Source organism: Orcinus orca, chromosome 17 (assembly GCF_937001465.1).
Source record: "Orcinus orca chromosome 17, mOrcOrc1.1, whole genome shotgun sequence".
Classification (NCBI taxonomy): Eukaryota; Metazoa; Chordata; class Mammalia; order Artiodactyla; family Delphinidae; genus Orcinus; species Orcinus orca.
In genome coordinates, this window is record NC_064575.1 from 35567893 (window position 1) to 35582647 (window position 14755).

The window sequence follows — 14755 nt, forward strand, 5'->3', positions numbered from 1 at the left end:
CCTCCAGTGAGCAGCCAGCCCCTTGTCCTCTCCAGGGAGTGGGGGAAAGGATCTTTAATCATAATAATCCTGGGGGGAGAAATCTCAGAAATAAGACATCTGCTTCTGTGCCTTGTTGTTTTGCAGAATAGCAATGATTGCTTTAGCAGCTTCTATTGCCATGTGTGTACAATAAGCAAATGAACACAAAATTGAATGAACGCATAAAAGAAGGATAAACCCACCCAGCTTAACAAATCCACTCTCTCACCTGCTGTGCCCTGAAACATGAAAGAAAGAATCATGGGATCATAAGGATTAATAAAATAACAGTCTCTGTTAACAATATTGACAGAAGGTATAGGAAAATTTGTCTGATGTGGGACCAACAGCTTAACTGCTTAATCCTTTTTTTTTTTTTAAGGGCAACTCATTCATTTATTGTTTAAAGATTGCAAGACAACTTCTGAATTTCTGTAGCACAATTTAAATGTTTTACTTTTTTGATAAATCAGAGTATAATAGAAAAAACAATTAGTTTCCAGTAATATCTATATCTCTATTCAGAATTAAGTCTTCCACAGACATGTAACCTGGAAACAAAAGCCTGTTACAATAAGCAAAGCTTCAACAGAGCTGCTACTTTTCGGGCCAGGGAAAGGTTCATCCCTATAGGAGGAGGATGTGCTATGTAAAATGGCTGCAAGGTCGCAGTCTTGAGGGCGCTGGAAGTCTATTATCCTATCCCACATTAAGTAGTTTGGTGAACTTCAAACGTCCGTTCATCTGCAACCAAGCTGGCAAACTTTAACTGATATTTCAAGCAGGTAAAAAATAAATTAAAAGAAATCCTTACACTGATGTTTCTTGATTCACACTGTTAAATGGTTCATTAACATGTAATTCTGGCTAAGAATTACTTTTGAGACTCCTTGCTCAGATTTTGGTTAACAGTACAAATCTTTGAGAAATTCAAGTTCTTATTAATCAATAATTTGTCAGCTAGGCTACATTCAGGCATCAGCTGCAACTACAGAATAGGTGCACTGCCTCAGCGCTTTGGAAAGACATAATCTAGAACACTACTAGCAGACAAAATATCTGTTACTAGACAGCACAGGTGCAGTACAGCAAGACAAAAACATATATTCATGTGTGCCGCGGACCAGCCGGAGAAAGAGGATCTCACCGCCCAGGGTCAGAAGGGAAGGGGTAAGGAACTGAAGTGGCACCGACGAATGGGGTCAGAAGGACCAAGACAACTGATGGTTGCAAGGCAAATTTTATTGCGCTACAGTTGCAGATTATCTAGACTAGAAAAAGGAAGGTTGCCAGATGGTGGTTTACATTATCTACAGACTGTCTCGGCTCAAGGTTAACTTCCCTGGGAGGAAACCCATAAACCCATAAGCATCAAAAATAACCTGCTGGGCTTCCCTGGTGGTGCAGTGGTTGAGAGTCCGCCTGCCGATGCAGGGGACACGGGTTCGTGCCCCGGTCCGGGAAGATCCCACATGCGGCAGAGCGGCTGGGCCCGTGAGCCATGGCCGCTGAGCCTGCGTGTCCGGAGCCTGTGCTCCGCAACGGGAGAGGCCACAACAGTGAGAGGCCCGCGTACCGCAAAAAATAAAAAAAATAACCTGCATGTGCAGGGGGGAGACAGCTTTGCTTGTCTCATTTTACATTCTTTCTGATCTCTGGGCCCTGGTGATTTATCTCCCATGGAATGGAACAAGGAAGGGAACAAGTAGGGACAGTCCCTTCGAGCAGCGGCGGCATGCCTAGCATGTCCTTACCTGCTCTCAAGGCTGACTGCTTCCCACAGGTCCCCCATTTTTATTTTTTAACTTTTGCTGCAAAATAATTCCATGAAGTTTAGTGCCGAGAGTAGTGTACTGTTGCATGAGGATACGAAACAGACATGAGAAGATTATTATCAATAATAGGCAAATTATGGCCAGGGTAATAAATCCTGACAACCTTCCAGTAATCCAAGACTGAGGGTTTAACCACTTTAAATGATCCAGTAAAGTTTGAATTACATCTTCTGGCGAAACATCATCAAGATGTGTATTTTGTATATCCTGAATTTCAGCATTTAATTTCTTAAGATCAAGACTAATATTATTATCTGACCAAACACTCAGCAGATGCATTTTTACTTTTTCCCATTCCCAAATACAGTCACTGTACTTTTAAGGAGTAACACACATCCATGTATACGTTGCATGACAAGCTAAACACATCCTCAATTTTAATGCTGCCATCTGATCTCCAATCCCCAAAATTGCGTTTTTAAATTCATCTAACTTGTTACTAATCTGTAAATATATGTGACTTTGTAAAGATAAAGCAAGACTGGTATGTTGAGATAACTGATTAGCAAAGTGAGCATGATGAATACTCTGTGAAAGAGCAAGACCGGCAGTAGCCACGGTAGCAGACAGAGCAGCCGACGCAAGTAAACTTACTATTAGCCACCCAAGAAATTGTCTCCTTCTCTGCAAGGCTTTAGAGAGTTCCACCCATGCCTGTACTCCAGTATCTTCATACCAAGGTTCTCTCAGATGTACAGGCACCATAACATACATGGGTTGCTTTAGTATAAGCACAGATTGTGTTCCTGCAGAAGGGAACATACAACTGCTAAAAATACAATTAACACAGCTAATATTATATCCTCCTTTGGAAGAATTACCAATGTTAATAGAGCCACACAAACGTGTATATGGAGGAGCAACACAAGTTATAACAGGTGTATTGGAATAAGTTAGAGCTAGTTTCCATATATCCCAGTTCTTTTGAAATGTGATAAACCTATCTATGATGGGAAAAGAAGAGATAAGAATTGACACCTTGGTATAATCTATAGTACACCATATTTGGTTATTATTCCAAGATGCATTGCAACGTTCAAAAGTGGATGCAGGAAAGTTAACGGTCATAAGGAGAGGCAATTGATTTTTTGATTTTCTGTTAAGCATAGTAACCTTATGTCCAGCTATAAGTATCCCTTGTCCTCCAAGTAAACGCTTCATACAGAAATAATTTCCTGAATCTTCACCTGTAACCTTGGCTATAGTAATAGCGGAATCCCTAAGTGGTGAGGCGTATGAGATTTGACCTCTAATATTAATAGCTTGCCCATTTTATACCAAATGATGGTATCCTTAAGATCCTCTCGTCGGCTGGTAGCCGGGCATGTAAGAGTAATGTTGGTTCCTGTAAAACGAAGGATGCCTGGAGAGCCTGACAAACTGATTGATCCGTTCCCTCATAAACATCTGTATGCTCATAACTAATAGCCTTTACACATCCAGTTTCCAGATTCAGTGGGCTAAGACAGACAGGATGGGTACTAAACCAGTTAGTATAATTTACAGACATATTGATTTGTTTTATATTCCCAATAAGAGGCCCATAAACACTTATCATTGTAAAATACAGGAAACTCTGCTTCAGACCAAGATATGGGTTGTAATAGTGGAGGATCAGGTACATAGGCCCAGTAAGTTGCTGCATTAACAGAGGGAACACATGAAATGGTTGCCAACATAGCCAAAAATAAAGTTACAGGTGTAACAGGATTATTCTGTTGTTTCACTGACTCTTGAGCTCATGAAACCAGTTGTTTAATTTGTCCCCAAGTTGGAACATCACTCCTTTGAGTCATCCTGGCAAGTGGTCTCCTCTTCTTCTTCTTTTTCTGAATCAACACTGTCAAATTTTCCAGAGAGGTGCAGAGCTTCTTCATCTTCTGAACTAGGTGAGCTGTGGCGAGCCATCTATTTGCTTGACTAAGCGCTCAGGAAGCCAGCAAGGTCCAAGCGCTGATCTGGGAAAGATACACACGTGACCACGTCCCCAAATCAACACAGGATCAGGACCACGCCAAGTGCTGGTTAACGGATCTTTCCAGAGGACCTCCGGAGATTGAGAGGCCAGTCTTGGCTCAGCCACCAACCTTCCCCCTGCAGAGCAGCCAAATTTGTCAACAGTGAGAACATTTAAAATAAACAGAGCATCATTTATAAGGTTATGTGGCGTTGTTCTATACAATTCCCCCCTTTTTATTTTTTCAATAGTTAGCTTTAAAGATCTATTTGCACGTTCTATAATACCTTGTCCTTGAGGGTTATATGGAATGCCTGTAATATGGGTAATTTTGTAATGAATTACAAAATGTTGCAAAAGCAGTGGGCCCATTATCTGTTTTAATAATTTTGGGAAGGTTCATGAAAGCAAAACAGTGTAATAAATGAGTGATAACATGTTTAGTAGCTTCTCCGGTCTGTGCTGTAGCACAGAGGAAACCAGAATAAGTATCGATAGTGACATGAACAAACTGTAATTTCCCAAAAGACGGGATATGAGTAACATCCATTTGCCATAAATGTCTAGGTAATAATCCACGAGGATTAACAACATAATGTGGAACAGGAAGGTGAGGTAAGCATTGTGGGCACTGCTTAACAATTTGTGGGGCGGCTTCACCAGTAAGGGAAAATTGTGTGTGTAATGTAGCCGCTGACTGACGGTGTAAAGCGTGCAACTGCTGTGCTGCTTGTGAAGCAGTTTGATCATAACTTACCATAATATGAGGGTGCCTAGGACATGGACCATGAGTATCAAGAGTATGGAGATAATGAATGCAGTATATTAGCCATTCTTGACAGCATGACGAACGGAAAGGAGGAGTACGGTAAATTGGGACATGTCCTGCTTTAGGGAAAAGAGATTGAGGAGGAGGAGTAACTTCAACTCTATTCTTGGGAGGAAAATGTACAGGATAAAGATCACGTTTAGATCGAGTTAAAACATCTGCAGTCGCATTAAGTTTAGTCAATGGACCAGGCAAGTTAGAATGAGCACGGATATACAGACCTGCAACAGGACCATCATGGGAACGAATAAGCTGTTGGAGCAAACGAAAAGAGGATGATAATTCAGGGTCATTAGTATGTCCTATGCTCGCAGTCTCCAGAAGAAATCACAAGCTAATAAGATATTTACTATCAGAAAACAAATTAAAAGATATAGAAGGCAAATGTTTAAAAGACATAATGACAGCATACAGTTCAACACGTTGAGCTGAAGTCAAGGAAGTTTCTTTAACGAGGTTTGTTCCGTCGTCAATGATTACAGTAGCCACTCCTGAAGAAGAACCGTCCGTAAAAACCAAAGGTACATGAGGAACAGGCTGTTGCCTAATTATAGAAGGAAAGATATGAGTTAAGTTTGCTGAATTGGATCAATTTATCAGCAGGGTAATGGCATTCCAAGGTACCTGAAAATCCTGCAAGAGCAAGACCCCATTCATTACTATGTTGAAAAAGCCAATTTTGTTGACTAACTGAATAAGGGATAATAATTTGAGAAGGTTCTATACTTATAGGTTGTAAGCATCTAGTTCTACCTTGCATTATTAAATTACTAATGAGTTCATAATAAGGGTTAATAACTTTAGAGGGTGTAGATTTCATATGAATCTATTCAATAATTCCAACAGTTTGCCATAAGACGGCAGTAGGCACATGAGGAGTTGGACAAATTATTAAGAAAATTGGAAGGTGAGTATGAATTCTAGTTAATTGTGTAGAACTGATAGATCTATTGACTATTTGTAAAGCTTGAAATCCTTCTGGAGTCATAGAGCGTGAAGAAGAAGGATCTGAGTCACCTTTAAGAATATCAAACAAAGGCTGTAATTGAGCAGTAGTAAGTTTTAAGGAAGGCCTTAGCCAATTAATATCTCCAAGTAATTTTTGAAAAGCATTTAATGTTTTTAAATTATCAACTCGAATTTGCAGTTTTTGAGGCCTAATAGTAGTGTTATCAATATATTTTCCCAAATATAAAAATGGAGATTGTCTTTGAATTTTTTTTGAGGCAATGACCAAGCCAAATGATTGTAAGGAGTGTTGTAAAAATTGAAAAGCAGTCTCTAATAAAGAAATATTATCAGTGGCTAAAAGTATATCATCCATATAATGTATGCGATATAACGATGGAAACCTTTTTCTCACAGGAGTCAAGGCCTGAGCCACATATTTTTGGCATAATGTAGGACTATTTGCCATGCCCTGAGGCAATACTTTCCATTGAAATCTCCTCATGGGTTCCTTAAAAATTAAGGCAGGCAAGCTAAAAGCAAAATGTTTTCTATCTTCAGGAAACAAAGGAATAGTGAAAAAACAATCTTTTAAATCTACAACTAAAAGATGATAATTGTGTGGTATGGCTGTTGGAGAGGGTAGGCCTGGTTGAAGAGCTCCCATTATTAGCATAGTTTTATTAACAGCTCTTAGATCCTGTAATAACCTATATTTTCCAGATTTTTTCTTGATAATAAAAATAGGAGTATTCCAAGGACTACTGGAAATTTCTAAATGCCCTAATTGTTCCAGCACTAATTGTTCTGCAGCTTCTCATTTCTCCTTTGTGAGGGGCCATCGGTCCACCCATACAGGGTCATCAGTCAGCCAAGTAATTGGATCAGCAGTGAGTGGAGAATCCAAGGCCCCTAAGAAAAACCCAAACCTTGTCTATCATTTTTTATTTTCACATCAATAGGATAGACAGTTCCTTGTTGATTTGTTCCCAGCCCTTTTGTGGGAAGAAATCCTTGATCCAACATCATATTAGAGACTTGAGAGTTTGGACTATAAAGTAATACTCCCATTTCTTTTAATATATCTCGGCCCCAGAGGTTTAAAGGCAGCCCAGGCAAAACATAAGGCTGGAAATATCCTGAATGGCCCTCACTATCTTGCCATAAAAAAAACTGACTACTTTGCATAGGAGAAGAACTTTGTCCTATTCCATGAAGTTCTGTAATAGTAGGACTAATGGGCCAACGTTTAGGCCAGTGTATCTGCGTCATAACAGAGACATCAGCTCCAGTGTCTAACAAACCTGAAAAAACCTTTCCATTAATGGTTCATTTCATTTCTGGACGTTCTTTCCCTATCTTCTGAATCCAGTAGGCAGCATTAGACGATCCAAAAGCCTTTGTTTCTCTCTTTTGATGTTGTAAAATTTGTCCATGAGGTACAAAGGGCAAAAGTAGCAATTGTACAATTTTATCACCAGGAGAAATAGTTATTATATTTTTAATAGTTTGTGCCATGACTTTTATTTCTCCTTCGTAGTCAGAATCTATGACTCCTGGCATAACAGTTAAACCTTTCATGGTGACACTACTTCTTCCCAATAATAGTCCCATCAAACCCTTGGGTAAAGGTCCACAGATGCCCGTAGAGAGGGCCTGAGGACCCATTTCAGGAGTTAATACATATCGGGCGGAGGTACTGAGCTCCAGTCCTGCGCTTCCTGGTGTTGCTCTGGAGAGCGAGGATATTGTATGTTTTTGTTTTTGGTTAATGTCTGATTAATAATTTGAGGAGGATACACAGACATTGCCCTTATTATTTGTTGGGGCCGGGGAAGGCCCTGGGAAGAGTTTCCCGACAGTGGTGGCCCATCCTTGTGGGCCACTGAGCAACAATCTTGTGCCCAATGTTTTCCCCTATTGCATTTAGGGCATAAACCAGGGATTTTCTGACCATCTGGAGGTTTCTGAGTAGGGAAGGAAGGACTAGGGTTAGAATTAAAAGACCTACATTCTCTAGCAAAAGGACCTGCCTTTCCGCATTTAAAACAAGTCTTTGTTTTCTTTTGATTGTTTTTAAACCCCACTTTAGTTAATGCTGCAGCCACAGCAGCACCCTGTATATAAGTAGGCCCAATGTCTGCACAAAGGTGAATATAATCCTCCAATGTTCCCCGTTTTCTCCAAGGTCGAATCGCAGCCTGACACTCATTATTAGCATTTTCAAAAGCAAGTTGCTTAACTACAATTGTACCAGTGAGTCCGTCCACAATGAGTCTCCCCACCGCCTGTGACAACCTATCTACAAAATCAGCATATGGTTCATCAGGTCCCTGTCTAAGTTTTGAAAGATCTTCAGTTTTGTGTGTAGAAGGACATTTCCTCCAGGCTTGTAATGCCAAATGATTTATTTGAGGATAAGCAACAAAGGGATAAGTTAATTGATCTTGTAAAGAAAGATATTGTCCTTCCCCAATCAGCATATGATAATCAACTGGAATATTATGGGCAGCATTCTTTTCTGCTTGTTCAGCAGCCCGTTCATAAAAATCAAACTTCCATATTAAATAATCTCCACCATTTAAACAAGCTGGTGCAATAGACTTCCAATCAGCGGGGGGAAGAGCTTCTCCTGTCAACCATAGCAGTAGTAAAAGGAGCAGTGGGCCCATATTGAGCACAGGCAGATTTTCAGTCTTTCAAAACTTTCAAAGGGAGAGCCTGATGCTCCCTAGTAGCTTGTTGAGGATTATTAGGATCAGGTCTTTCTATGACGGGACAACAGAAAATAGGATCTTCTCCTCGTTTTATTGCTCCTTGTACAGCGCGCTGCAAGGGACTCAGCATTTTTACAGATGTGGATTTTTGAGGAAGACAGTCCTTATTAACCTGCAGCTTTTTCACTGACTTCTCTATCACAGCCATTAGAAAATCATCCTCAGGATATTTCTCTCTTTTATGTTTACAAGCCTCATCTGTTAAGTCAAAATGTTCCTCTTCATCTAAAATATTTAAATTAATTAGCTCTTTCGGTTTAGGAAGTGGCGACACAGTAGCTGATAATACAGTCTCTCCTTCTGTCAGAGGCTTATGTTTTTCTGACTTTACATTCAAATCAACACTATCATGAGAAGAATCTAAACATATTTTTATCAGAGTCCACAAACTATATGTAACAACAGGAGTATGAGTAGGCCCTCGAGACTCGTAATAATTTTTTAAATCTTCTCCAACTTTCTGCCAGATTTCTATGTCAACAGAGCCGCCATCAGGAAACCAGGGAGATACACCATGGATATGCTGTAAAAATTCAGTCAACAATAAAGTTCAGAAACTTTATTACCCCGAGCTCTAAGCATCAAAAGTAAAACCTGAGCAAATAATTCATACATCTTTGAGCCCTTTTGCCCCATCTTATTTTACTTCTGACTATTGCCTTATGCCTCTATTCGTTTCACTTTTACTGGTGGCCACACATATTTTGCATAAGGGTTCTCTTACCTGCACTTTCTTTTTCTTTTAATTGCCTTCGCGCTTCAGGTCCCTGTTCGAGTGCCACTTGCCGCGGACCAGCCGGAGAAAGAGGATCTCACCGCCCAGGGTCAGAAGGGAAGGGGTAAGGAACTGAAGTAGCACCGACGGATGGGGTCAGAAGGACCAAGACAACTGATGGTTGCAAGGCAAATTTTATTATGCTACAGTTGCAGATTATATAGACTAGAAATCGGAAGGTTGCCAGATGGTGGTTTACATTATCTACAGACTGTCTCGGCTCAAGGTTAACTTCCCTGGGAGGAAACCCATAAACCCAGAAGCATCAAAAATAACCTGCATGTGCAGGGGGGAGACAGCTTTGCTTGTCTCATTTTACATTCTTTCTGATCTCTGGGCTCTGGTGATTTATCTCCCATGGAATGGAACAAGGAGGGGAACAAGTAGGGACAGTCCCTTCGAGCAGCGGCCGCATGCCTGGCATGTCCTTACCTGCCCTCAAGGCTGACTGCTTCCCACACGTATGTTGCCTTGTTTAAGCCTCAAGCCCTCGATCCTTTGTTGAAATACAATAATTTCATTCCTATGGTTTTCAATACCAAAAACTCAACCTCCAGGAGGGCTAAAGTCTAATTTGTACTCCAAACCAAGTAGCAGTGCAGTTCGCTACTACTGAGACTGAATCCATAAAGACTTCAAGACCACGTCCAGAAGACAAGTTATTATATATAATACCCTAGAAGGTCTGAAACATAATTATCATATACATAGCTGGTCCTTCAGAGCTTTTTACCTATAACATGTTTTTTGATGAAAGTTATTTAATGTACTGGAGATAACTGTGACTTACTGATCAAATATTTGAATACTTATACTTACCTGGGATTTCATTTCTGCTGAAAGAAAAAGGAAGAACAGGACTCACTAAAAAAAACAAACAAACATTAGAAATGAAAGTAAAAATCTTAACACACACTATCACTTTTGGAAGCAGCATAGAGGGGCAGTCAACAGTAAAACACTGGTGAAATAGGTCAAAACTCTAGGCCAAAAATCCATTATTATTATCATCAGTGACAGTACCACAACTGTGCCCTTCAGAATTAATAATCACTCCTAAGAATCTTCATTTGGCACCAGATGATGCGGTTAAGAGAAACACTCTGGGAGGTTTTGAATCAGACTTGGTTTTTTGTTAGCCAAGTTACAGGAGAATTTTTAAAGTGGGGGGAAGGGAAGAAGGAAACGGACCAGGAAAAGAATTTAAGCCATCATCTATAAACCAACAAAGCACTGATAGTTCCAAACATTATGTCAGACACTAAAATGACTGATACAGGCTCAAGTGGTTTACAAAACCTATAAAAAGACTACACCAGCAAAGTCCCCATTTATCTGTAGAGTTCAGAAACTAAAACAAGGAATATTTTAGCTTAAAAGCTTATCTCAAGAGAATCATACACACTTCACATGAATAAAAATACCTGAAACCAAACATTTTTAAAAGCTCCAATACCCAAAATATAAAGAAAAATATTAATTCAGAAGACTCAATCAATCCATGATAATCACAAAACGGCTGGGCAATCTCTATCTCCCTTCCACACTAACCATCCATCCCATGGAAGACCAAGGGAGATCAGACCTTCCAGACTTACCTTCCAGACCTTCCAGACACCTGGCTGCTGCAAAATTCTATGGAGACTCCTTGTGGAACAGCAGTTTCCCATCTCTTGTGTCTCTCCCTATCGTGATCATGATCATGCAGGAAGCAAGTCTGGCTGTGCTATTTCTTATCATTGTCTGTCACTCATCTGCAGCATGGTATTGTACAGATAAGGAAAAAGTAGTTCCCTTTCCCCCAGAAGGTTGAGGCTCAGGTACAGGGTAATTCTCCTGTGCACACAGTCATTATTTAGGCCGACTCAGTGACTTCAACAGGCTTAATCATGTGATCAGGTTTGTTGCCAGCTGCGTAATGCTCCCACATCTGTAGATAGAGCCGCTCTAGGTCCATTGTGTATTGTTTGGTGTTGAACAGAGGGCTAGATGTTCTCTGCTTCCAGACTTTGCCACGAATTTTCTTCAGGTATTCTAGATCAGTTCCCAGTTTCACAGCTATGTCTTCATATTCTTGTCTATTTTGAGCAATAAGCTCAAGACAGCCTAAACAAGTGAGCTGGGAAGCTGCAACTCGGGAAGCAAGAGTCTCTCCTGGCATAGTCACCACGGGTGTCCCTGACCAAAGGACATCCATCCCTGTGGTGTGTCCATTACAGAGTGGAGTGTCCAAGCAGACATCAGCCAGCTGGCCTCTCCGAACATGTTCCTCTTTAGGAGCAACAGGTGAAAAAATGATACACTTCTGGGGAAGGCCCATATTTTGTGCATACTGTTGAATATTAGGTTCTCCTACTGCTGGAAAACGCAACAGCCACAGTACACTATTGGGAACACGCTTCAGAATATTTGCCCACATCTGCAAAGTAGATGGGTCAATTTTATATAACTGATTGAAGTTACAGTACACAATGGCATCTTCCGGTAACCCGTACTGAGAACGTGTGGTTACAATAATGGTACGGGGAACCTCCTCTCCAGTGGCAGCCTTAATGTTGATCTGGGTAGTTGCCAGTCCATTGCTAAGACTGAATCCATTAATTGTTATCTGAATTTGTCCTCTGTTAATCATTTCAATAACTGCCTCTGCAATAGTATTCATAGGAATGACAGGCATATTAAGAGCCGTATTACTGCTGTCTGCGTTGTCTCCTCCATCAGGACATTTCATCTTGACAATCTGCACATCTGGGAGACTATCAAGAAATGCTTTGAGGTCGATGCCATTCAGCACAATCCGATTGTCATAAATGTGCCCATTGGACTTAAAATCGATGACTGCCTTCTTCTTCAGGTGAGGGAACATATTAGCATGATCACCAATAAAGAAAGTATGGGGCATATAAGCCAGTTTCTCAGAATACTGCTCAGCAACTTCAGCAGGTGAAGTTTCCTGATCAGTGATGATATAATCCATGAAAAGCATGCCACTGGTCCCAGGGTAGCCCAGCCACATTGCCTGAATAGGAGCTGGCCTGAGAGCAAAGAGTTCATTTCGAGCACCCCTGGTATAACCATTCATATTTACAAGGATGTGTATACCATCTTGATGGATGCGATCAGCTGCTTTCCCATTGCATGGAATCTGAGAAAGATCAATGAAATGATGGGCTTCTGCCATCACCTTCGCTCGGAAGTTTGTGCCATCATCTGGGCTCAGGGCATAACAGAATACCTCAAATTTATCAGGATTGTGCATGCCTGGAATAGACTGCATAAGATGAGAAGTAGGATGATTCCCGAAGTCAGAACTCACGTATCCTACACGCAGTCGACCATCACTGAGCTTCAAGTCTTTTGGATGTTCGTACGGTGGTTTATGAAGGACACTGATCTCATCCAAGCAGAGGTTCCCATGGCTCTCAGCAATAGCCTTCCTGAAGCCATGAGAAAGAGGATAGAGCATACTATGATGAGGCTGCACAGAAGGCAACCTATTCTTCTCCAGCTGGTCAGCCACAATGCTGACCAACTTCTTCATTCGCTCATCATAGTCTGTCCAATCACAGACAATCTGCAGGCAATGAGCCAAATCACAATAAGCGTCAGGAAAATCAGGTTCAAGCTTCAGAGCAGTGCGATAAGAAGCAATTGCTTCTGGAATATTCCCTGAATACTTGTGAATGGAAGCCAGATTGCTGTGGGCATCCGCAAGTGCAGGGTTAATCTGAATGGCACGAGTATAACACTGCAAGGCTCCCTGAACATCCTGCATCTCCTTTAGAGTGTCTCCCATGTTACAGTAGGCATCAGCAAAGGTAGGACTGATTCGAACAGCCTCCTTATAATGCATCAGAGCTTCCTGCAGTTTTCCCTGCTGCTGCAATACACTTGCTAAATTTGAATGGGCAACAGCAAACTCTGGGAAGACTTCTAATGCTTTACAATACAAGCGAACTGCCTCTTCAAAGTTTCCCTGGTCTCCTTTGATATTGGCTAGGTTATTCAGAGAGTCTGCATGGGTGGGACACAGCCGCAGAGCTGTATTATAACACTCTTCTGCTTCGGCAACACTGCCCTTCTCTTCCAGAGCGTTGGCTAGGTTGCAGTAAGCATCAGGGAAATGTGGTTGCAATTCAATAGCTCGCCTGTAGGTGTCTACTGCCAGATCCATCAGGCCTTGCTCATAGTATACACAAGCCAGGTTGGCATGTACCACTGCATGATTTGGGCTCAAGCTTAGGGCACAAAGGTAAGCTGCCACAGCTCTGTCAAAAATCCGTGCCTCTTTCAAGACATTTCCTAAATTGATATAAGCATCCAGAAAATTGGGGTCAAGCGTGACAGCCTTTTCAAAGTGATGAATGGCAAGCCAAATCTCCCCTTGTGCATTGAAAACACAGCCAAGATTACTCCAAGCTACTGCAAAGTTCGGTTGCGTCTCCATTGCTTTCAAATAACATGCCTTGGCTCCTTCCAAGCGACCCAGGGCTTTGAGCAGGTTCCCCAGGTCACTGCGAACACAGTACAAATCAGGATTGCACTGAAGAGCAGAGACGTAAGCTTGTACTGCCCCTTCCATGTCGCCTGCTGCTACCAAAGCAGCTGCCAGGTTAATATAACCATCGATGAAATCTGGTTTGAGATGCAATGCATGCCGGTAATGCTCAATTGCCTCCTGCAACTGCCCTCTTTCCTTGTACACATTCCCCAAATTCGAATAGGCTTCTGCCAGAAGAGGGTTCTGTTTAATTGCCAGAGTACTAAAGTGGGCAGATCTGTCCAGCCTTCGACACTGGAAGTGTAGAGATGAAAGTAATAAAAGTACTCCAGTATTGTCTGGCTCTTGTCTCCACAGCTGCATGCAGTGTCTCTCAGCTGCCTCAAAATCTCCTGCCTGATACTCTCGATGTACCAACTCAGCTAACCCTTGGAAGGAAAGCATACGTTTCGTTGGTTCTGTGCTGTCGGCCACGTTGCCCACAGAAGACGCCATCTGGAGCTTCTGGAGAGAGTGAGAAAAGGGGGTAATTGAGTCCCGCTGCTGCCACTACTGGCAAGAATGTTTCTAGAGGTAGCAAATACGAGGGCAGCAGCCATACCACTGCTTTGGCAGGCTTAAGCGGCGGCAACAGTTACACGCACTGAAACTTAGGAACTCTGGTTGGCCATCTACCTCTCACGCTCTTGAAATCTTAATTCTTAACCCTGCCCTCTTCCACCATTTTTCTCCTAATCAGGGAATAAAAATTACCTATACACTTGCCTTAGAAGAAATCAAAAGTCAGTAGTCCAAACACTTTTTAAAATTTTGTTTTCTGTCCAGTTGGAAAGGAAATACATGATTGACTTTACTTCATCATTCATATAGTCAATGTGGAAAACATTAGGGCCGTGAATTTCAATACAGTAAGATCAGAAAATTTTAAATTGGCCTTCCCAAACCACTAATAAGTAACCAATGTTGTATATAATGCTAAAATCTTAGAGACTGAGTTTGATATTTTAAAAGTTCTGAAAGGATTAGCTAATTTCTCATCATACTTCTCATGCCTCAAACCTGAGTATTACTTTTTTAAAATTAAATTTATCTTTATTTATTTATTTTTATTT

At 41.3% G+C, this 14755-nt stretch overlaps 2 protein-coding genes across 2 annotated transcripts; both read right to left on the reverse strand.

Moving 5' to 3' along the window:
• Positions 1 to 295: 295 nt before the first annotated feature.
• On the reverse strand, positions 296 to 9955 carry LOC125961814 (endogenous retrovirus group K member 10 Gag polyprotein-like). Its single transcript, XM_049700838.1, has 2 exons — positions 5055 to 9955; positions 296 to 4894 (listed from the first exon to the last, which is right to left on the reverse strand). Exon 1 carries the CDS (start codon positions 8260 to 8262, stop codon positions 7267 to 7269), a length of 996 nt encoding a protein of 331 aa, XP_049556795.1. The 5' UTR covers positions 8263 to 9955; the 3' UTR covers positions 296 to 4894; positions 5055 to 7266.
• A 1042-nt stretch (positions 9956 to 10997) lies between these two features.
• Positions 10998 to 14145, reverse strand: LOC125961800 (UDP-N-acetylglucosamine--peptide N-acetylglucosaminyltransferase 110 kDa subunit-like). The gene has a single exon (XM_049700822.1). The coding sequence runs from the start codon at positions 14136 to 14138 to the stop codon at positions 10998 to 11000; it is 3141 nt and encodes a 1046-aa protein (XP_049556779.1). The 5' UTR covers positions 14139 to 14145.
• Positions 14146 to 14755: the final 610 nt, after the last annotated feature.